The sequence below is a fragment of the Cydia pomonella genome, chromosome 20 (genome assembly GCF_033807575.1).
Source record: "Cydia pomonella isolate Wapato2018A chromosome 20, ilCydPomo1, whole genome shotgun sequence".
NCBI classification, from domain to species: Eukaryota; Metazoa; Arthropoda; class Insecta; order Lepidoptera; family Tortricidae; genus Cydia; species Cydia pomonella.
The window spans coordinates 9839894-9863914 of NC_084722.1; the positions used below are offsets into that span (position 1 = coordinate 9839894).

Sequence of the window (24021 nt, forward strand, 5' to 3'; positions counted from 1 at the left end):
CATTCTTTACATTCTTATCTTCGTCTTTTGTTCTAAACCAGCATAAGTTTTCTGGGTGGTAACGGGGTCCTTTATTTAATTTTTCGCAGATTTTACATGCGTTTAGATCTTCATTTTTATTGCTAGTTTTGGAGCTTCCCACTCTTCTCTTAAACACGTAACTTTTTCTATTTACCATGTGTTCCAGCTTGCTGACCTCATTAAATAAATCAACAGTATCATTTAATATTTCCCTGTCAATCTTGTTTATTATGTATTCCGGTAAACCAGATGCAATTAAATCCACCAATGTGACGGCATCAATCGATCTTCTCATATCCAGTAATAATTTCTCTTTTTTAATAGCGTAGTCCAGCAATGAACCGTCTTTATATTTAAAAAACATTGCATTCGTAACTGGGTTCCATCCTTTATTTGCAAAAGAGTCACAGAATTTCTTTTTCCATTTGGACCAATCCGCGTCCATTGTTAATTTTATGATCATTGAACTAAACCAATCTGCACAACTCTTATCCATGAATAGCCTCAATATTTCAACCTTCTTCTCGTCTGCAATTTGAAAACGCTCACATTCTCTTTCGAAAATGTCTATCCACTGAACAGCGTTTGAATTCTTGGTTGAAAATTTCTCAATAACAAACTTCTCCGCAATATTTTTCAAACTCTGTTGTCGGTTTTCTTGTGTATTCTCTATTAATTTTTCCAATAATTTACCTAAGGCATCCGTATCTTTTTGAGGTTCGGTGGAGGGTTGTTTTTCATTTAATTCTTCTAGGTATTGATCTCCGAATTGTATGTTACCATCCTCGTCTATATAATTTTTCTTAAGTTCTTCGGTCATTGTTATCCAGACTCTTCTTATCTGATATGTCTTAGTTAAACTGTTTTTTACTTTACTATAAGCAGCTGTTTTCAGTATTTCTTTATGATAACCGACTGATTGTAGCTCTTCCGGAATAGCATAGATTTTATTATCACTCGTAGTTATAGAAGTAATACAGTAAATATTTGTCTTTCCATCACTTCCCGGCAATATCGTAAATTCGAAGCGAAGTTTCTCCATTTCCGATCGACTTAATAACAATAATGTCGTTTTATAGGATATTTCTTTACCAGTAATAAGATAGACAAATAAAAATAATGTGTTGCTTTATCTGAAACGAAAATATTTTATTTAATCTGTGTTTCTACCATTGAAACCATTTCTAAGAAAATAACTAAAGGAAAACCTACATACCTGAAACGAAAATAAACGACATTAAATGTCTATTCGTCTATCAGCATGTAAACTTAATCACTGATATTACTATTTCATAAATTATTTTAAATAAACGTTTTCTTTCGTACATTTCACATTTTTTATGACATATGTGACATTATCGACAGCCACGCATCCATAGAGTATGCGGCGGTCAAATAGGAAAAATAATAAAGTATAATTAATACTTTTTACACATTTAATACTTGGACCATAGTGCCTAATTAGGAATCCTACTGACTGTGCCAAAAGTGATGTTGTAGGATGTTATTTTGAAATGTTAATGGTAGACTTCTTGTAAATAAAAAAATTAAATAAAATATTACTTTACTAATTCGCGAAAAAGTAAATGTAACGGATTGGCACTGATTGACGTTATCTTTTCGCGGATTAGCAAAGTAATATTTTTGTTTTAATTAGTATGGATTTTCGAAAAATTACGCCTGATTCTATTCATGACTTGTTGTAATGCCAATATTTTAAGGAGCAACTAAATAGACCAGATAACAAAAAAAGACAACCGTCTACGCACTGTTTTACTATCTCTGGTTTGACGAGTGTAAAAAATATTAATTAAAATAAATGTTATTTCAGGCGACGAACACAACTGAGCAGCTTCATCCCCAGCGTCCTGCAAAAGCCAATACCTTCCACCTCCACGTCGGCAGCGAGCGGCTCCAACGGCGCCAACGGCCACGCCAGCGACGCGCGCCCGCTTAGCAACAGCGACTTTAGGACCCTGCTGCTTAAGAAGTAGGCTAACACTTGTATTAGCTCTTTTATAAATAATGGTTCGAATGATGGTGCAGTTTTGTGTAACACCGGTTGACGGGTGTAATGTGAATTTTCGGCGTTTTCTTTCGTCAATCTGAAGGTGACGCGAGCAAAGTGCGCCCGCTTAGCAACAGCGACAGGACCTTGCTGTTTAAGAAGTAGGCTAAGTTAGCTAAGGCATGTGACTCTTGTGGGCTAATATTACTGGTGTTTCAGCTAGTTCATTTGACACGTCGAATAGCCTCTACATTTGGTGGGATTCAATGACATTTTTGGTGGTTTGTTAGTAGTCAAGGATTTTTACCAGATTACCGAAAACATCATCGAAATATCGAAATGCAAACACTTCGTTAATAAACACGTCCGAATAAATTAGAAGGACATAAAATATATAGCTAAGAGCTATAAAGAAATGTTTAGATGGTGCAGTTTTGTAGCCGGTCGACGGGGTGATGAATTCCACCTGTTCTATTTCTTGGTCCAATGTGTATTTGTGTCTCACATTGTGCTTAATGAGAAAGTGAGACGCAATGCACATTGGCCAGGTGAAATACCAGGTTAAGCTGACTTTTCAGCGTTTTGCGGGGTTTTCTTTCGTCAATTCAACGGTCACACGAGCGAAGCGCACACGATCAGTAACAGCGGTCTTAAGACCTTGCTGCTTAAAAAGTAGAATAAGACTTGTATGGCTCTATTATAAAGGATTGTTTTAAATGATGCAGTTTTGTATAAAATCCGTTGATGGGTTTGAGGTGAATTTACCGTTGTTATTTCGTCATCCTCAACAAATATGACGATAAGCAGATTTTTTATGTACTCTAAGCAAAAATATTGGCTTAGCACCTCTGCATAAATATATGCCCAATATATAGTGTAGGGGACACTAATATGTATGCTAAGCTAATAGTTTTGCTGACTATACCTAAGCGAAAGATAGTACGGACGGACTGATTGGGAATCAGCATTTGATTTTGCTGACCATTTTCCTTCCATTGTGGTAAGATGTGTGACGATAAAACGCGCGGTTAAACTCTACAATTCACCCTTTCATGTGATTTCAAGCTTTTTCTACAAATTTTATAAACTTAAGTGGTTTTTGATATGCACGAGGTCTGTACCTTTTGAAACTCGTGTACGAGAGATGATTTTTTTTATCGCCAACGCGGTTATAGTCAGAAAGTTGATGAAGGTTTCTTTTAAAGTTCAATCTAGGTCAAAAAGTTTACGCATATTTCGTGTTTTTATTTCATGGAAATGTAACAAAGTTGTGGAACATCTTTACCCAAAATTTAATTTTTCCAGTAATTGAATTACATGATACCTATTTGGCTAGCAGCGCCCTTTATAAGCAATGGTGGAATTAGGGTTTTTAATTATAAGAGTCACCACCACCAGTGAAATCAACTTAGAAATATAGGAATATAAGAGTTGCTCTACAGATTTCGAGTGGTTATGGCCAGTGTAAATAGTAGAAGTATCGTATTCGAATGTGTATGTTTTTTTTATGATGTTATGTGAAATAAACGCTCACGATTCCACCTATTTGATTCTCTATTTCGACAGAGCCTTCTTTAATAACAATAATAAACAGAATCGTTTACGTTTATACGAAAGCTTGATCTCTTATGGATATTAATATGCATGTAATACACATAGCTGTCCAATCATCGATATTGAAATTATTATTTTTATATTAAATTTAAGAGGTCATTGTGCGTTAATGGCCTTGACAGAGCTGTCTGATGTCAATAGGCGGGTCCACACAGAGCAAACATAAGCGCGAGGCAATTTCCTCGCGCACAAAATGGCCAGTGTAGACGTGCCTCGGTCGAGGCGGCGCGCGCATTTTCCTCTCCTGAGCGATCATTCTGTGTGGACCCTTCTAATTGCGAAACTGTAGTCAAACTACTAAGATATACCAAGGGATCCGTTTTGTAAATTTTAACTATCTTAAAGTGGCAAATTGCACTGAATTAGCAGTTATAGATTATGTAATAAAACAGAGCCAGTAGTAGTACAGGGCTACCTAAATAATTAAAATAGTTGATCCAATGATTTACTGTAAATCTACACTCTTAGGTGTACTATTGTATCTAATAAGCCGCGGCTGGTTCTGGTAGCGTTGTCATCTTTAAACATATTTCGATATAAAATTTAACACAGACGAAAATGTCATTTGTAAGTATTGTGCTTAAGTTTCAAACTAAAATATATCGGCTGTGAACAAATTCACATCTGTCCTGTTTTTTTTACATTTACAGCGCTACCAAAAATCTGTGCCGATATGATTTTGTGTATAGCTAAAATTGTCTAAGATGAACTTCTTGATGACGTAACCCGTTTAAATATCGCCCTAGATACAAGCAAGAAATAATATTCATAGGTGTTGGTAAGTTCATCCGACATGACGCAAAGAAATCTTTTTGTTTGTTTTTTGATAATCCAGTATCTGACTGGGAATATAGCGGGTGTTTTGTTTCTCAATAATGTGAGAATCCAGATATTTATTTGTATGGTTGCGAGTAGCTGCCGTGAGGATGAATAAATTGATTACATATTTGTTTTATACATTGTATTTTTATTTGTTTGTACTTTTACGACTCTTTATCCATTTAGTAATAGTGACCCATTGTTTCTTACTTAATAAGATGGTTGTAACATATTTTTAACTGTGATTTTTGTAGTGCAACCGCAGTGACAGTCAAAATTCAATTCTAAATTTAAAACCGTTTCATGGTCGTTTTTTTACTCGTAAATGTAAATCCCTTGAACTTAAGGCGATAACGGAGAACAATATGTGTATGAAAAGCAAAGAATATAATACTCACTAGGAGATGAAAAGTGTCTATCAGAAAAACTTAAATATAGGTGACGCTACCATACATCCCGAACACATTTTTGGCGTTGATAAAAAAAAAATCACTGACAGTGCACTACACTCCATCAATAACGTCTAAGTTTATGTCATGTCCTTGTGCTACCCTAGCGTCACCGGAGAGATTTCGAACTATTATTTACCGCTGCCAGCTGGTCTAAGCTGGACACTTGAGCAACAGTTCCTTACCTACCCTATATACGTTAAAAACAATTCAAAACATTAATTTGAATTGCGGGCTACCATTATCTTTGTCAGTTAAGTGTGAAGATTTGTGAAATAGCTTTATCTATAATAAAGAACGAAGAACGTGTTTCTTTTCTACGAAATACGACTCTCAAGCTTTAAAAGTGCAGATTATAATCCCTATTAATACTAGTAATAAATGTCATCTCGCTTTGTGTGAAGGGCACAGCACAGCAGATGTCATTCCAGATCTAGAGCAGAGCCCAACTGGGAAAGTACCTCCGATTCGCGACCCGGGGACAGAATATAATTTACCAAAATCATCATTATCATTCTACAGAGACGAAGCTTCGGGCAAAAGCTAGTTGTATATTTTGAAAGAAAAACACTCATTTAACATAAAACAATATTTATTATAAAAATTATAACTTCGTATCTCAAAAAAGAATACACTATCTACACTTGTGTTGTAATAAATCTATGAAAAGCATAACGGTATCAGAAGAGCTCTAAGTATAATAAATTAAAGGCCCATGCACTATTCTGGGACTAAATAAATACGTGTAAATAACTAGGATCGTCTCACAAAAACGCAAAAACGTTTGTTATCCACACACACGTAAAATATTGACAAATATACCTTGAAATTCGCAACTTCAGATATGTATACAAATAAGGCTTTTTTAATATGGCTTTTGAAAAATCATTAGTTGCTTGACAGTTCATACCAAGAAAATTCGGTCATAAAGAAATATATTTATGTCAAAACATGCGCTGTGATGGTTTTGATTTTATCTTTGCACATACCCAATATACGAGATACCGATTTTTATAACAAAATATCCAATACGTTCAAACGCCAAAATAGGCTTAAAAATTACCATTCACATGATAAAGTCAGAAGCAGAACTAAGTACAGTACAGTCAGCGTCAAATACTTTGTTGCATCCAAAGTAGCCAAATAGTTCGGTACACCATATATTTAGTATGGTGTACCGAACTATTTGGCCACTTTGACTGCTACGAAGTATTTGACGCTGACTATACAAACTTGACTATTTTATCTAATTGTATAAAAAGTTTTAAATTTTAAACTAAGGTGTCTGATTTTCCACCTTATAAATATGGGTACAAGGTTCATTATCAACTAGACATTGAGCGATTTTAAATAAATGTTAACATTTTAATAATTATTAGTGTTATTCAGACACAGACGTTCATAAGCTCACGTTAATTCTAATTTGTACATTTTCTTAGTATGTAAAGATATCACACGTCTATATTATAATCGAACAATCTATCCTATTGCATAATTTTTCGTATTCGTATCACACCTTTATGGCTAAATTGGCTAATAACTTCAATATGAAAATATGTTTCTTTGCTTATCGATTAGTCTAAAACTAACGCGGTTACAGTCCGTCTAAGCTAACTTCGCATTAGGGCATGCAAACCGGTTTTTAATTGTATAAAAAAAAACCGGTTAATAAATAATAACCGGATAGTAACCGAAACTTCTCACAAATAAAAACCGGTTCGCATTCCTTACTTCGCACCGACTTGAACATAACAAAGTGAGGTAGTGTCATTATAAACGTATATTATTATAGAAATTTGACTTTAATTATGACAATACACTTTTTCGTTGCAATCCACGCAGTTAGCTTGGTCCGACTCTTCCACACTGATGCGGAACCGCATTCCGGTCCGGTATGTAAGCGAGATAGCATTATGCATGTAGCGAACTCAGTCGCACACCGGAGCGGCAAGTAGATCCGCATGCTATGTGAATACCGCCTTAACCAGGCATATACCATCGTTGGCACAAGTAACTGGCCATTGGTAAACCTTATTAATAAAAGCATAAGGTCGAACCAGGTCCAGTTAGTGAGTACAGCGAGAATATTTGCTACCTATTGAAGAGACTTCGTAGTTAGTTTGGGATGTGAGCTACCGTCAGTTAATATGTTTGCCGTCTTTCCATTTTTTCTTTGACCTTTCAAATGCTTCTTTTATGCAAGACCTGTAAACAAAACCAGAATTTAGAATGCTGACATTGAAAAACGTTATTAGGAAAGCATGTCATTTTGGTATAATTAACAATTAACTTGCATTACGCAAATAAGAATTAAAGACTCTTAAACTGGTAAATTAACAGTTTACCTGTGAAGAATGAGGGTATTTGTTTTGATGTGGATGTATCAAATTTTTATTTATAGGTATAATCCTGCAGTGGCCATGTTTCAGTTCACATGATGATGGTTAATTTAGACCTACTGTACAGTTGCTACAATCCTTATTTAATTGATAGCGCCGTACCGCTACTTCTAGCGACCATTCGCTCTGTTAATAGTGTCAATAAGTATGTAATGTAACTACTGTAAACAAGGTTCAAATTGCTTTGATTCTCGTCTCAACTGTGGAGTAGGCTGGCCGTAAGCCGTATGGGAATCCTCAGGATGTAGGCGGACACGTGTCCGGCGACCACATAGCGGACTTCAGCGCCGGGCCAGATCTCCTCTAGCGTGCCCACGTGTCTAGTGTAATGTTACCTGAAGAGCGACTGGTGCAGGATGTAGGCGGACACGTGCCCGGCGTCCACGTAGCAGACTTCGGCGCCGGGCCAGATCTCTAGCGTGCCCACGTGTCTAGTGTAATGTTACCTGAAGAGCGACTAGTGCAGTATGTAGGCGGACACGTGCCTGGCGACCACATAGCGGACTTCAGCGCCGGGCCAGATCTGCTCTAGCGTGCCCACGTGTCTAGTGTAATGTTACTTGAAGAGCGACTGGTGCAGGATGTAGGCGGACACGTGCCCGGCGACCACATAGCGGACTTCAGCGCCGGGCCAGATCTGCTCTAGCGTGCCCACGTGTCTAGTGTAATGTTACCTGAAGAGCGACTTGTGCAGGATGTAGGCGGACACATGCCCGGCGTCCACGTAGCGGACTTCGGCGCCGGGCCAGATCTGCTCTAGCGTGCCCACGTGTCTAGTGTAATGTTACCTGAAGAGCGACTGGTGCAGGATGTAGGCGGACACGTGCCCGGCGACCACATAGCGGACTTAAGCGCCGGGCCAGATCTGCTCTATCGTGCCCACGTGTCTAGTGTAATGTTACTTGAAGAGCGACTGGTGCAGGATGTAGGCGGACACGTGCCCGGCGACCACATAGCGGACTTCAGCGCCGGGCCAGATCTGCTCTAGCGTGCCCACGTGTCTAGTGTAATGTTACCTGAATAGCGACTGGTGCAGGATGTAGGCGGACACGTGCCCGGCGTCCACGTAGCGGACTTCGGAGCCGGGCCAGATCTCCTCTAGCGTGCCCACGTGTCTAGTGTAATGTTACCTGAAGAGCGACTGATGCAGGATGTAGGCGGACACGTGCCCGGCGTCCACGTAGCGGACTTCGGCGCCGGGCCAGATCTGCTCTAGCGTGCCCACGTGTCTGGTGTAATGTTACCTGAAGAGCGACTGGTGCAGGATGTAGGCGGACACGTGCCCGGCGTCCACGTAGCGGACTTCGGCGCCGGGCCAGATCTGCTCTAGCGTGCCCACGTGTCTAGTGTAATGTTACCTGAAGGGCGACTGGTGCAGGATGTAGGCGGACACGTGCCCGGCGTCCACGTAGCGGACTTCGGCGCCGGGCCAGATCTGCTCTAGCGTGCCCACGTGTCTAGGGTAAAGTTACCTGAAGAGCGACTGGTGCAGGATGTAGGCGGACACGTGCCCGGCGTCCACGTAGCGGACTTCGGCGCCGGGCCAGATCTGCTCTAGCGTGCCCACGTGTCTAGTGTAATGTTACCTGAAGAGCGACTGGTGCAGGATGTAGGCGGACACGTGCCCGGCGTCCACGTAGCAGACTTCGGCGCCGGGCCAGATCTGCTCTAGCGTGCCCACGTGTCTAGTGTAATGTTACCTGAAGAGCCGCTGGTGCAGGATGTAGGCGGACACGTGCCCGGCGTCCACGTAGCGGACTTCGGCGCCGGGCCAGATCTGCTCTAGCGTGCCCACGTGTCTAGTGTAATGTTACCTGAAGAGCGACTGGTGCAGGATGTAGGCGGACACGTGCCCGGCGTCCACGTAGCGGACTTCGGCGCCGGGCCAGATCTGCTCTAGCGTGCCCACGTGTCTAGTGTAATGTTACCTGAAGAGCGACTGGTGCAGGATGTAGGCGGACACGTGCCCGGCGTCCACGTAGCGGACTTCGGCGCCGGGCCAGATCTCCTCTAGCGTGCCCACGTCGTCGCGAGGCACATACGCGTCGTGTTTTGCACACACAGCTGTATAAATAAAACATGAGGGGTTACTCTCAGTATTTATAATAAAACAAATCCAGTGCAATAGGCACTAATTCACTTTGGTAACAACTGGGTGGTAGCTACCCAACCCAACATTAGCGTTTGCTGCAAATAGGAGTACCATTATTAAACAAAGGCCGTTTCTGGTTGCGATACAATGTATATAAAGCTGTATGTAAGGTTAGACATTAGCTCCAAGAAATGTTCTCATCCGATACAGCAGCATATGAAGTAAACTGGAAACCAAGGCCTTAACCTTTTGAACGCCACGCCCATCGTACGCGGCGCGTAATCGTGAACCTTGTCTGTACGCATGAAGGTTGATATTGGGCTGTAGCTGCGCGCATCATATGACGTCTTTGGCGGTCAAAAGGTTAAGGTCCCTAATTTGACATTTAGACACGAAATTACGACTTACCAATAATCAACGAAGTGTCATATGGCACAGAGAAGTTACTTAAATGCGTGCACTCGTCCATGATCCCTCTCATGAATTGCAGTGCCTCTCTGTCCCTCCAATGCACCTTGCTCCAGTCTATCTTCTTCTCACTCTTACTTTTCAAGAAAGGCAGATTCGACCACAAATCCGACGTTATCTCCGAGACTGTCCAGGATTTACTCTTGGCTTTTATTAGTTTGGTCTCTGGGACTGGTTGTAGTTGTGTTTGTGGTTTTAAAATGGGTAGGCTAGTTGTCTTTTGGTCGGTTTTCACTGGTTCTGTTTTGTTTTCGACCATACCCGTTGTTCTCAAATCGGCTTGAAATAATGAAACAAAATCATTTATGTTAAGTAAAGTGTAGGCTTTATAAAGATTTGTCGGCGCGCCTAATAGAGGCCTCGGGCGACCAGAGGGCTGGCCATTATTTCGCACAGCGTATAAGTATCGCCATACAGCGGGGAAATACGGCCAGCCTTCTAGGTACCTTGCCCATTGACAGTGATTTGGGCCAATTTTTTTTATCTTTAGTGTAGTATCTTAGTAACTTTTATTATGTTTGTTTATTTCTTTGTTTTTGGATATTAAAATATAGTATATCATCGTAAAATGAGGTTTTTTCGATTTTTAAAATAATTATATCGAGTTGACAGTAGTGGCTGTAAATAATGACATGAAGACGGTTTTTGGAATTATCAGGATGAAAATTTATTAAATTTGAATATGTATTAGAAAATTATTTAGAACTAAGAGCAAAAAAAATCGGATCGAAAAAAAAAAATCGAAAAAAAATATGAGTCTAGGAAAAAGTCGAGTTTAATCACGTCTTCCCGTCTGTAAATCTGTGATATTGCTATACTACTCACCAATTTTACACTTCATCAATATCTCATTAATCTTCTCTTCCGTCAACTTGTTGATGTCTTCGATATCTTGAGGCATCAGCTCAAACTTGTCGTTCGACAACAGCTTCTCATACAGCTGCTGACTGATTTTCTTTTCATCCAGAAGCCTTTGCAATTCCTGAATCAAAACCTCCCTCGGAAAAGGTTTCGTTTCTTTCTTTGGCATTTTTTTATTTAAGTCCACCATATTTTTCGTCATATCTATTATATCTGATTCCAAATTTTTCTCCTTATAAGTTATGTCTAGTTTCTTAGCCATGTCAACGGTGGTGGAGACGGGATGGGTGGTGGGGTGGTAGGTCTGTGCGAATTTTTTTCCTGCTAGAAAAGCCTCGTCGACGATGGTGACCATTTTAGAGAGTTTTTCGCGGTATTCGCCGTCCGAGAGGTACTGGTCTTCTAGTAAATCCCAGTTTATTGATTGTGACATGACACCCTGTAATTTAAAACTTAGTTCTATGATACAAAATAGTACCGATAGCGGTTTACAAATGTCACTCGCTGTTAAAGGATAAAGAATTTGTATTTTTTTATATTAGGTAGATAGGTTCCTGAGTAGGTAGATAGGAACCGGAGGATGCAGCCAGAGAAGGCCTTCAACATGGACCGGCGTATGGGGGCAGTGCTCGACCAGTCCTTGTGAAGATCTTTGAATATTCGAAAGTTTACAAGGACTATAATTTTTCTGGTTACCAGTTGGTGTCACTCGCCAGCAAAGTCGGAGGTGTAGCCATTGTGGCAATTGTCAATCGTTAACGCCAAACGAAAGAGAAATAATCTGATAATGGAAATGATCACGTGACTTTTCGTTTGTATCTGTTATTCCGACATGCTTTTTACTTTTCGATTGGCATTATAGTGAGCGTACGTGGACTGTGGATGTCAACACAGGAGCCCCGGGACAACACAGGAGGAGGAAATGCTCGTAAGTCACGCTAGCAGTGAAAGTCAGGTTTAGGTTTTCGACTTAGGCCATAAAATGGTAGATCGTCCGACTGTAGGGGGCAACAACTGCTTATCACGTAAAGTATTAAAGTGAACTATAAGTTTTCGATTCGTTAAGTATCAAAGTCATGTTTAACTTTTCAATTTCGGTCACAAGTTAGCTACGCCACCTGGTCATTGTATGGGTAAATAATTGGTTGTACCTGTAGGAATACTGCAGACGCGGTTGACCAGGACAAGCACGGCACCAGCACCAGGGGTTTCGGCCAATTTGTAGCTGCCAGCGACGCCATCTATAAGCCAAGCAACTCTTTGTGAAACGTCAAAGCAACAAGCTTGAACTCGAAACTAAGACGACGCTTGTTTGCTTTAACTCCTCGCTTCCAACAGACGCGATATCGGGTCAATGAAAATAATCAAAATTCAATTACAAAATGAAAATGTCAAGGTCTTGGATGGAAAATGTTTGACCTCTGGGAGTTAGGATGTTAAGAGCATCACTTTTATTGTAGAGTTGGACACGTCTCTGTTTTTTCTTCGATCTCCGATGGTGTACCGAAGTCTCCCATATTTCTTCCCAATTTGACATTATCATCATCATGAACTTAAGGGTAATTCTCTTGTCGGTGGAGTATCTTCCAGCTTTTCCTATCTTGATCTGGATCTATCAAAGAGCTGGCTTTGACTTTTTGATACGACACGACACCTACTTTTTCTTTTCCTTTCACATTTACGCGAAAAAGTTGGCTGTCCTGTTCCGATTGCTAGCTTTATAGAGAGAGAGAGAGAGAGAGAGAGAGAGAGAGAGAGAGAGAGAGAGAGAGAGCTAACCAAATAAACTATATACTTACATGACCACCCATAGAGAGACCGGTGACACCAAGAGGTCCAAGTCCGTTTCGTTCACACCAATGGAATAAAACCAGGGATTCGAGAATCAGGCATCCGCCCATCACGAAGATGTCTGACACATTATGAAGGGACGACCGCCTGTAATATAAAGACTGTTATTATGTTTAGGTAGCCAAGCGTACTCTGTGTTTACGTCTTTGTAATGGCGTGAGGCTGGAGAACTTGCCTTTGAACCCTTCTAAGGCATTGACATTTATCTAAGGACGGGCCTTACGGGCACTAAGGATGGTGCTAGTTCAGTGGTGTCACTCACGAATTAGAGCCAATCGTGCAGTCTAACGCAACTAGTTGCAACCAAACGCGCGCGTGATGCGAACTCATCAACCAATCGCGTTGTGGCGTTAGACTGCATAATTGGCTCGAATTCGTGTGCGTGACACCGCTGTACTGGCCCCATTCTTATTTTCATTTATTGAGTTACGGATGGTGTCAATGTACTCCTAAGCATCTACCTTCGCTCAGTACAAGCTTTGCTTAGTTTGAGGATAGCTTGATCTGTGTAAAATTGTCTAATTTATTTTAGCGGAAACTTCTTTTTTTTGGCGGCCTCTTTAATTATTAAAGTATGTCGGGCTTACATTAAAGTTTGATAGTTTTGATGTGTAGGGTCAGGAGAAAAATTATGAGAGCCAATTTTACGAAATAAAGAGCCTACATTAAAAGTGCCATACCACACCAAACCTATAAAGTAGGAAAATGGAGAAAGGACAGGAAGGACATTTTTGAATAGCAGATGTAGTAAATACAAAAGAATTACAAATTTTAGAAAAAAAAGGTCTCTGAATGTGTCAAAATATGAGGTAGATACATATTCTTTATAAAGATTTGACCTTGTTATACATAATTCAGATCGATCCTAAAGATGATAACACCCACGTTTGTTTAAATTGATAAGATATTAGTTTCAACACTAGTGAAGTAGGTAACTGACGAGATTATAATTCTGTTTTTTTATTCCGTAAACTAAAATGACATTTCATGTGGTACTACGAAATGTCATGCTTACATATGAAACGTCATTTTAGTCTACGGAATAAAAAAACAACCTTAGTTAATCGTAAGGCCTGACCAAAATGTTAGTGACGTAAGCTTTCATATGAATCATAAATCAAGGCCTTTATGGTCAAAAGAATTACACTTTAGTTATTTTGTAAGGCTGTTATCACACCATTCACGCCGTTGCAACATCCGGTAATCGCATCAGTGTAATAATCGCCTTACTAACGCTTGCAATGAATTGCGATATAGGTCTGGTTCTCTCTTTTTAGAGTTCCGTAGCCAAATGGCAAAAAACGGAACCCTTATAGATTCGTCATGTCCGTCTGTCTGTCCGTTTATGTCACAGCCACTTTTTATATTACTTTATAGTTTATGTGAGGTCAGGTGGGATAAGATAAACATAGTTTATTTTGCTCGGGGTAAGAGAAACCGTTTGCGGATTTTTTTCTGAGTATTTTTAAGTTAATTTTACTAAATCCTTCGTTTTATTTTTAGTATTATCATTAAATAAATAAATTATCATTTTATATAGTTTTTAATATCTTTAAGTATCTCTGTTTACTCGCCTAACCTAATAATATATTTGTATTGTTTTAATTGCAGAAAAGTAATGGAGAATTGCATTTTTTACTATGGTACCTTAATAAATTTAGATTTAAAAAGGTCTGGTTCATATGGACATGGCTCCATCGTATATCGCAGTGTATCCAACAACGGTACTTACGTAATAATTCGTTTATTTGTAAAAAATATTTTTTATTTCGTTATCAACGTGTGACTATAATTAAAACCATTAAGTAGTTATTACAGTGCAACATTGCCCTTATATTTGAATATTCCTTTCTTTTGTTTTTGTACAGTCACGTCTGAAAATATCGATAAAAACACAATTCCAAAAATATGTATACACTACCTTATTGCCCGTATAATAACGTGTATACATATTTTTGGCACTTTGCCGTCCGTATAAACATTTTCAGACGTTTTAGATTGTTTCGACATAATATTACCTAATTTAATAGATATTACAATAACGTCATCATGGTACTGTGCCAAATTTGAAAGTAAATAATAACACGCCCTTCCGTTTGTCTCATAAGTCTAATTAAAGACACAGGTGTTGACTTGACCAGCCCACATTAAATCATATCAAATCTACGATTTTACACGTAGGTGGACAATTACAAGAGAAGCCAAAACTGATTTTATCTGTTGGAAATAAAGATCAAGATTGAATGAGACGGTTTAGAGTTTGTTCCGCGCGTAGTCATAGCGGTTATGATTTTTTAGACGCCTTTTATGGTTACGGAATCAATGTGGTTATATTCGCAAATGGCACCTTTTAGCGATTCCCACACGGACACGATCAATTGTCTCCCAAGCTGAAGCGTTTTAAGTGTGTTGTACCGGGCGTGTTTTACTTCAACAAACTGATGTACTCAACTCACAGAGGTCTGACACAAAAAAACGTTGGTGTCCCCTGATCTAAGGGACGCGGTTTTCATCGATTTTGGACAAGTTCTGAGTCGATATTCCTACATTTGCACTACAGATAGAATTATAAGACAAACGGCTATCGGTTCTTCAATCTTTTATCTACTCAGCCAGATTTTGAAAGAAATGAATACTTCTTTTTTAAACGTTGTCTAAAAAAGCAATTATTTCGATACTCGATTGCAGTGAAGGATCTTACAAATACGAAATCTACATATTTGGGTTCGTCTTTGACGTCTCTAAAAACTGGTCAGAGATTTTAATTTTAAACTTATTAAGGGTCTCCCCAAACTAGTCGACGCCGTTTCGGCAAATCGCGTACGGAAAAAGCTTTATGTCAACGCAATAAGAGCGAATAAGTCGTAAATCGGCTCGGCCCACGCGAAACGACGTCTTTCGACGGGAAAACGGCGTTTTGCCGTAAAGCTGTTCGCATTCGTACGACGCTGTTTGCAGCCTACCGCACACGTTCGCATTCATAAATCTCCTTATACCGCCGTACGGTGCCGGAAAGAGTCGAACGGCTCCGATCACGGCCGAGTACCTACGATAAGGATCGGTCACAGCTGGCGGAAGCCGTTCAGCGTCTTCGACGGCCGAACATAGCTCAGGTTGTTACTAACAACCAGTCTCCAAAAATGAGATTTACGATTGCCGATCACCCGCTGTCCTACATCTGTTCGTCGGACTCAACGGCTGTACGTGTGCTGTCTGACGTCTCGACGGCAGGACGGAGCACGGGAGAGCCGACCGTCGCTTTACAACTGTTGCGATAGCAAGTCGCAGGCGATCGGGCGTCTCTACGGCCGCAAGGAGGATGAGACTGCTAAACGCAGGTGTCCAACCGCGGAGACAGTCGATCGGCTAAATGCGAATAGTGTGGTGTAAAACACTCGGCGAAAGCCGACTCCGCGTCGACTGGTTTGGGGAGACCCTAACACAAGTATTATGGCTGGAAAACCAGTTTTTTGGCCTAAAATTGTTCAACATTGATGTCAAATATCTCGAAGACAATGAAATTTGAAGTAAATATGGGATACTTGCTGTTAATATGATAAGCTACAAAAAACATTAGAAAACTAAGGGATTCAGATCTAAGGTCATTGGCGCCACGGAGCCCCTCTAGTGTGGTGTTTTTTTAATTAAGTATGGACGTTCCTTACACTTGGTCCATCGGTTTCCGGAGGCCGTAGAAGGGGTTCTCGAGGATGATGCCGCCGATGCCAGCTTCTTTGATGAGCGGCTTCACCATGAGATTTCGACGCCGCCAGAAGAACTGCAACCAACACCCAATTCGGTGAAATCATTGTTAGCTACTAAAATGCAGCGCAAAGAATAGCTCAGATTTAGGTAAAATCCTCGAACCGTTATGAGCTATGAACAGCTAGTAAGCCGATTACTTTAGTTTAATTTAACCCTAATGCCTGATTTTTTTTACCCTGAAATTAATATATGTGTCACGTAATTTTTAGTTGATTCTGGGAAAAATACAAAAAAAAAAATTATAACATTGATTTTTACTGCGAAATCAGTATTTCTAACACTTGCATAGGCTAAATCATGTTTATGTAAACATATACTTTTCAGAAACAGATATATGTACAATATTGCTACCATCAGAAAGCTACGCCATTTGTGATATAGGTACCTATGATAAAGTTTTTGAATATAAATCAATCACAAACCCTAAAAAAAAACGCCCAAAATCACATACTAAAAATCATCAACTTCTGGTTTCCCAAGCTTGTCTTAAAACAAAATGTAATTTTTATAAATTAAAATACTGTCTTAATTTAAGTAAAAAATCGAAAATTTTATTAGTTTTACTAATTTTAATTTTGTATAAAATTCAGAAGTTTTTAAGGGATTTTTTTACCTTGTTGTATTATACAATGAGCTGAACGCTGAACTTCGTTTGTTTGAGAACAGAATGAAACAAAATAAATCCTTCTTTATTTCGTTTGTAAAAGGTTTTAATTAGATTGAAACGGGGTGTACATTGTAATGTATATTAGGCCTTACGATTACGAGGTTATAAAAGTTCAGAGCGAAATGGAAATAAACCCATATATTTTATTCTGATCATCAACTGATTGTGTTTTCATTGCGTCCTAATAAATAGCATTTTTCACTTTATTATTTTAGATGTTTTTGATTTTAAATGTACCTATAATTAGAATTGACCGTTTGGCCTAAACTTATTGCAGACATTATATGTAATAGACATTGATCTACAAATGACGCATTACGACTATAAATATGACTTGAATAAATCGATAAGAGCAATCACGCCACATACGTCATCCTCAAGGTTTGAATGTTATTTATTCATTAGGCGGGTCCACACCGAACCAGCCGCCTAGCGAGAAAATTGCCGTGCAAAGCATCAGAGGGCCTCTAGCTAATATCGGCATTCGAAATTACATTATCTGCCCATCACTCGAAAATGCAAGAGCGGTAGAGAAGAGAGGCAGATAACAAAATGTCGATAAATATTCAATGTTCGCGGTTACGGTAGGCGCGTAGGCCCTCAGCTCAGTTTCTCAATTCGTCAACGCTTGGCAGCCGCGTGACGTTTGAGCTGTTTCGTGCGGATATTTACCCGTGAGGCAGCTTGTCTTGTGTGGACCCTACCTATTCATTTTTGCCACGAGCTTGAAGGCTAAAATAACCATAAATTGGATCCGTAAATTTTAATCTAGCTTTGCAAAATGTATGCCTTTGCAATAAGGTTTATAATTTTCATTTAACAGTGCGGATAATGGTACAGTCGAGCTCACAAACATCTTTGCAAGCCGACGTTCTAAATAGTTATTTGTACAACAAGAGAGCAAAGTTTGATATTTATTCGAGTGCTTGTTTTGAGTCCCGTGAAAGCGAAAGATTCTATAATAATTTAGAATCTTGAGCGTAGTAAGGGACTCAAAAGCGCACGAGATGTAAATAACTTTGATCTCGTGTAGTACACAAAAATTTTCACGTCAGACAGCCATCAAAAAATACAACCTGAAAAAATGTAATCCAGACGGACGGATCACTATTTCACTCATGTTTTCTGAAGGTATTCTAACAATTAACTTTAATTACCGTAATAAAACAAAACGAAAGAAATTTCAATAAAATAATACGAAAATAATGAATAAACGAACATCAATTGACAGTTCAATCGATCACTTTTTTTTTGTAAAAAAAAACACTGTAAGATCCGGTCCGAATTGCGGATACTACTATTTGTCAACTATAGTAGAGATCGTTAAAAGTAGTTAAGTAGAATTATTTACTGCGTAACAATTGCGTAAATTTGTATAAGTTCATTGTTTTGATTGTATAATAAAATACGTAAAATATGGTGTTTTTATTAAATTTTAAACTTTTATTTCATTAATTAATTATTACTCGTAGGGTGTTTTGGAACGATGCGGTCTGACTTATTTCGGGGGTCTATTATAAACCGTCAATATACCGTTGAATTACGTATGCACTTTTTTGTCTCTTTATTTTTGCTAATGACGTGAAAGGGATAAAGACAATAGAATCCAAATATTTCGAACTTGTATTAGGCCCCGCACGTTGAAATGACATTCGAATCCAAAGGTCACTTGAATGTTATTTTGTCTCACTCGGTGAGCAAAATGCGTTTTTGCTCACTGTGTTTAAGCAGCAAATTACCCTTGTTCTAGCTGCTGACGTGAAAAATATATTTCTATGCTTCTAAGACACTGATAATAAGGTCGTGTAAATATATTGACACGCCTCTAAGACAATATAGTCTACTCGACACACTGAAAACGGTGAAAAATAGTGAAAAAGTACAAATAATGGAGATATATATATACTTCTGCAAATATGGACTTTTCTATTTGAAATATCCTCCTCTATAATATTAATTTTGATTTCGTAAATATTTAAACTTTTTGAGATAATGGGTAAATAAGAAATATCTACTTTTTCCCCTTTTGTTTGTTAATAACTTTTGATATTTTTTGTGTGCTAATAAACGCTTCAAATATATTTTTCTAGGCATCATTACGAATCTATGAGGTATCACACGTATTTTTAGGAGTAGTATCTCTATTTTTCCCCGTTTTCGGTTTATTGAGTAGACTAATAGTGTCATTAGATTATCTAATGTACAAGTAAAATGTAATTTTTCCTACATTCAGTTGATCGCATGCGTTCAACGCAGGGCGCTTTAAACCCGTGCAATTGCTATATTTTCCGTCGCAAGTTACGCGCGGCGCGCCACATTTTTGTTCCTTTCTAATGTCTTGGCTTGTTCCAAAAAATGATAACAGTGCGGAGTACCTGCTTCACCAAATTTGTCTGAACTTGGCACTCCACTACGTAGTATTTTATATAGGGGGTTATCAACATACTATATTTTGGTCGAAAGTGAAGTGTAAACAAGCAGAAATGCATCGACAATGCAGCAAGAATTGGCACTTGCCAGTAAAAAGACGTATGTCAAGTATGAGCCTACGATGCAAGTCCTATGCTCCGAACTTAGGCTCTTAGAGAAGCAAAGCACTCGTACACATGTCTGATACTTGTGCCAAATTGTGGCCAGTTAATTTAATTTATTTGTTGAAAGACACAAACATTGCAGCTGAGAATACGATCAAACCTTTGATATTTAGCTGGCTTAAACTACTGCACGCGGCCTATCGTGTGCGGCGCGGCAACGTGAACCTTATCGGAATGCTTGAAGGTTGATATTGGGTTGTAGTTGAGCACGTCAGTTGACGTGTTTAGTAGTCCAAGGTTTAAGGGGTCATTCATTAATCACGTAAGATGAAAAGGAAGGTGGTTAAATAAACTGCCTAAAAAAAATCGAATCTTTAAATAGGTGTATAGAGGGTGTATACAAAGCTATTAGCTATTGGGGAAAACAACTTAAAATGTAGTAAAATAACCGAAAAACTCGGCCCAAGCACTCCTACCATTACAGATACAACGCATCTGGACAACTCTATTGTGTTTCGTGTTGCTGGACTTTCAAAACAAAATTTGGATTCGCAAGCCACGTCCGCGCCCAGGCACGTAATAGTTAAGACCTTTTTATATTTGTCAGGATGTCGGCGTTGACGGATACGTCTGGGAGTACATCATATTCATCTCTTAATGCCTCCATGAAGTAACACTATTTAGCATAAGCAAGTGTGATGAATTGACTTTTCTTATTTTCACATGATAATTCGAATTCAGTTTATGCACCAACATTAAAAGTAGGCACAGAATTGAACATGAAATCTATGAGGACAAAAATAAGTACTAAAAACTACTTAAACTTACATGGTCACCAGTACCAGCCAGATGCAAACACATGGGTTTAACTCCTTTCTCCGGCCAATGGATAGGCAGGAGCACCTGGAAGTGGGCCTTCTGTGCCACTTCTGGCACTATCCCGGGCAGGTAGCGGTGCAGTGGTGATATAAAGTACCCTTCCAGAAGTGTGCAGTCTGATAGTTTTTGTTCCTGGAAGACATTTCATCATGTAAATCTCTCATGAGGTAAAAAATATATGATGGTTGCAGATTGCAATAAATCCGTTTTTGAGAAGTATTGTTCTTTAATAAGAAACTTTTATATATAAAAATATGGTATTTACATTTAGTGCCATAGTATGAGTATATGCTCCAGTTTAAACCCTAAAATATTTATTTTAAGTTAAATTTATTTAAATAACAATATAATATAATTTTTAGAGTAAGTTAATCTACCACTGTATGGACCAAGGTCTGAAATAAATGTTTTTTTTATCTTTTTTTTTTATAGCCAATAACATGGGAAACCCATATGTAGCAAAAAGCGCTTCCAAACAAGGAATCCGCCTAGCGGGTTGCTGGCAGTGAATGTGTTAAAGTCCTGATATATTGTTACTTTTGGATCTGCTTGTAAATCTTCCCATGCAACATTTCTTTGTAATTTATGATTTTGATCTTTCAACCAGTTCGGACAAAGTATTGGTTATATTAATTTTAACTGTAGTTATATATTTTTATATATAGCCATTTATTTCCCATCCTTGGGTACTACGTTGTTTAATTAGATATATATATTTTTTTGTAAACTGATGATAATGATGATGTCCTCCCAGACGTATACGTCGATGGCGACATCCTGACAAGTTATTTTATTTTTATTAATATAGTTTTTAAATATTCTTTATTAACTATTACACGTATGGGCGCGAGCGTGACTTGTAAACTAGAGAATGTCCTGCAGTTTGGTGTGCCTTTTGGCATAGGCCTTCTCTAACATTCTCCACTGAACTCTGTCCTCTGCAACTTTAGACCAGTAAGGTCCCAAGTTACTGTAGTTATCTCTAACAGCTCTATTGATAAATCAGATCAAGTTGTAAATGTGGCGAAAGTATGGAATTAATTGAATGAATAGTGTGTGTTGTGTACCAGCTAATATGATTTAATTCAACCATGCTGCAAATATTTAGAATATCTGGTCATACTTTAATGTGATAGCATCTATGTCCCTTCAGGTGGCATACATCAGTTTAAGTTTGTTGGATTATAACATTGAGCCAATTAAATAAATTACAAGTAGACTTTCCTACTGCGGCAGTATGCCAGATGAAGGGATATTTGACCCATCTCAGGTCTGTGTTCACTCCAGAGTTAGAACTATGGCAACACTGGTAACACTGACCTGATTTAACCATGGAAAAATATTTATGGAAGATGAGGTTATGTAAATCAATATTAAAAAAATATTGTAAAAATTATAACAATAAAAAAAATACCTTAGTAATAGTAACTGCATAGTCTCTCTCAATGAGCTTGAAGCATTCATCTCGGTTCGATACTACTTTTCTAAACTCGAATAACCTTTGGAGGGGCAAAACATTCGATTACATAAATTAGGTAAACACGATTGATAAGGTTAGGAATGCGAGTAAACATAACTCTACAACAAATAATTATTTTATGTACGAGTCAGTTAAGGAGTTATTGCACATACCGACGTAAATTTTCAGGCTTTCCCCATCCTTTAGTGAAGAATTTTGTAATAAGTATACTACGATAAACTGCATCCAATCTACTCGCTGACATTTTTGTGATATAAGTAGATTGGATATTGAGGTTGTTACACGATTACTTGATGATATTTGTGGTTGCTGTCCCGTGCATGGCCGGTGTCAACACATTGAACACATTTTTAGATGGGGAGAGGAATGTGGTGTCAACACAATAAATAATTTTTCAGCGGGCTCAGCTGTTCTGTCATATTGATGCGTTTCGTTTTATGCATCGTTGATACTTCGTTATTTCTTTTCTAAATCCTTTTGCATTTTAATATGTCAAATTAAAGATAACAAAAAGTTTGTAATAATGGGAAGAAATTTAATCCGTGATATTTAAGAAAAATAATATTTGTAGCCTTTGTAGTAATGAAACATGTTCTGGAAAATTGTATGATCTTGTAGTCCGGAAATAAAACCAATTATATATAATAGAATGGTAACACTATAAGCTAGGAAACGGAAGCAAAAGTTATGGCGGTTACGGAAGCAAAACTTATGGCGGTTTCTATTCGTAGGCCCGTTTACAGTCGTAGTTTTTGTATTCATTTTAAGATTTTATAATTTTTCTGTGATAGAGTAGGTAAAGGAAATTTACATTTATCTGCATCGCAGGTTATTTTCTGGTAGTTGTCGCCAATGCCAATTTAGTAGTAGTGCCAAGTAAACAACGACACAGCACGTTGCTGACGCAGCTTTTGACGTGACAAATTCGCAATCACCTTGGTGGTGTCAGTGACTGCTTCCGTCTAACTTCCGCATAACTAAGATTATGCTCTGTTTTAGCACAAGATTTAGCACGTCGTGTAGGTGGCCATTGTTAGTTATTCATGCTCTAAAATGTAATAGAGTATAGGTAAAAAATAGTGTAAGGTATACGCATAAAATACCACAAATCGATGTACAGTTTAGCCATTGGGCACACGCATACTAGAGGTCAAAACAAAATTTTTGAACCACAGGTTCTAAAAAAAATTCCTTAGGATGGGGGGTGCCGAGCTGCCGAGTCCTTAATTTTTTTGTAACGGATGTTTTTCTGAAACCTATTGTGTGTGGTATTGTATGAAAGGGCTTTCTGAGGCAATACTAAAAATATACCACATTACATATTACATTTCAGCCATTATTTTTAAATTAAAACAAAAATAATTTATTTTCAAAACATACCAAGTTTGGGCTCCTTCAGAATCTCCAGATACGATATGGCTGATTTCATTTTTGTACATACCACAAATGAAACGGGGTATTCTCATATCCAACCCCAATAAAGCAATTAAAAAAATAGTTTCATTTTTTTTTTAATTTTTCAATATTACAAAGTGACACAGTTCTACTTCATAGGTACTGAAGAGACTTTATAGAACTGTACTGCAGATACGGTACATATTAATCATAATTAATATATTACATATTAATATAAATACGTAATATCCATATATCCAACGGGGAACACCTCTTTAACCCTTTTACTCGTACTGCGTCTTTTCACCAGTTGGTACAGTTTGTTTAGTTTTTCACACAAAATATGAAGCTTGGTGATAATTGGGCTCGTACGGCGTCCACTAAAAGTAAGCAGGGCTATAACCGCGAAAATCGAAGTTCGTCAATTTCGGGCATTTTTCTCTGTCACTCTAATTACATCTTAGTGAGAGTAAAAGAGAAAGATTCCCGCAATTTGCGAATTTCAATATTCGCGGTAGGCCCCCAGACTAGAGTCCCTGCCCTAGTGTAAATTTATTCGATTTCGTAAGGTGACGTACGCGTTTGCGTTTAGTCTCATTTAGTATGGGATTTAGAAACAGCACGCCAAAGCGGAAAGTTTTGGAAACTCAAAATTCCATACAAAATTAGACTTAAATAATGCAAACGCGTACGTCACGTTACGCCATCGAATGGGCTGT

The 24021-nt window shown here is 38.4% G+C and overlaps 2 protein-coding genes across 3 annotated transcripts in view; one reads left to right on the top strand and one right to left on the bottom strand.

Annotated features, from left to right (window-relative positions):
- Positions 1–4600, top strand: part of LOC133529216 (squamous cell carcinoma antigen recognized by T-cells 3-like) — a 41527-nt gene extending 36927 nt beyond the window's left edge. The window contains exon 17 of the mRNA XM_061866895.1: positions 1853–4600. Coding sequence (XP_061722879.1) covers positions 1853–2015 — 163 coding nt within the window. The 3' untranslated portion in view covers positions 2016–4600. The remainder of the gene's footprint in view (positions 1–1852) is intronic.
- Positions 4601–5485: 885 nt separating this feature from the next.
- LOC133529203 (protein ABHD18) lies at positions 5486–22895 on the bottom strand. 2 transcript variants are annotated; one of them, XM_061866868.1, is made up of 10 exons: positions 22060–22895; positions 21842–21926; positions 20377–20559; positions 16248–16360; positions 12531–12669; positions 11883–11972; positions 10696–11170; positions 9811–10149; positions 9239–9374; positions 5486–7116 (listed from the first exon to the last, which is right to left on the bottom strand). In XM_061866868.1, the coding sequence occupies exons 1-10, from the start codon at positions 22149–22151 to the stop codon at positions 7050–7052; spliced, it is 1719 nt and encodes a 572-aa protein (XP_061722852.1). In that variant the 5' UTR covers positions 22152–22895; the 3' UTR covers positions 5486–7049. The 2 variants fall into 2 exon arrangements, with proteins under 2 accessions (XP_061722852.1, XP_061722853.1); XM_061866869.1 differs by lacking the exon at positions 21842–21926 and having other exon boundaries at positions 22060–22876.
- Positions 22896–24021: the final 1126 nt, after the last annotated feature.

Bases quoted from the DNA above. Each gene is read 5' to 3' on its own strand.
- LOC133529203 (XM_061866868.1), bottom strand. From the start codon at position 22,151: ATGTCAGCGAGTAGATTGGATGCAGTTTATCGTAGTATACTTATTACA. The intron at 20,560-21,841 runs GTATTTTTTTTA...AATGTCTTCCAG, and splicing joins ATGCAGTTACTATTACTAAG to GAACAAAAACTATCAGACTG. The intron at 11,973-12,530 runs GTAAGTATATAG...CTTGGCTTATAG, and splicing joins GTCTCTCTATGGGTGGTCAT to ATGGCGTCGCTGGCAGCTAC.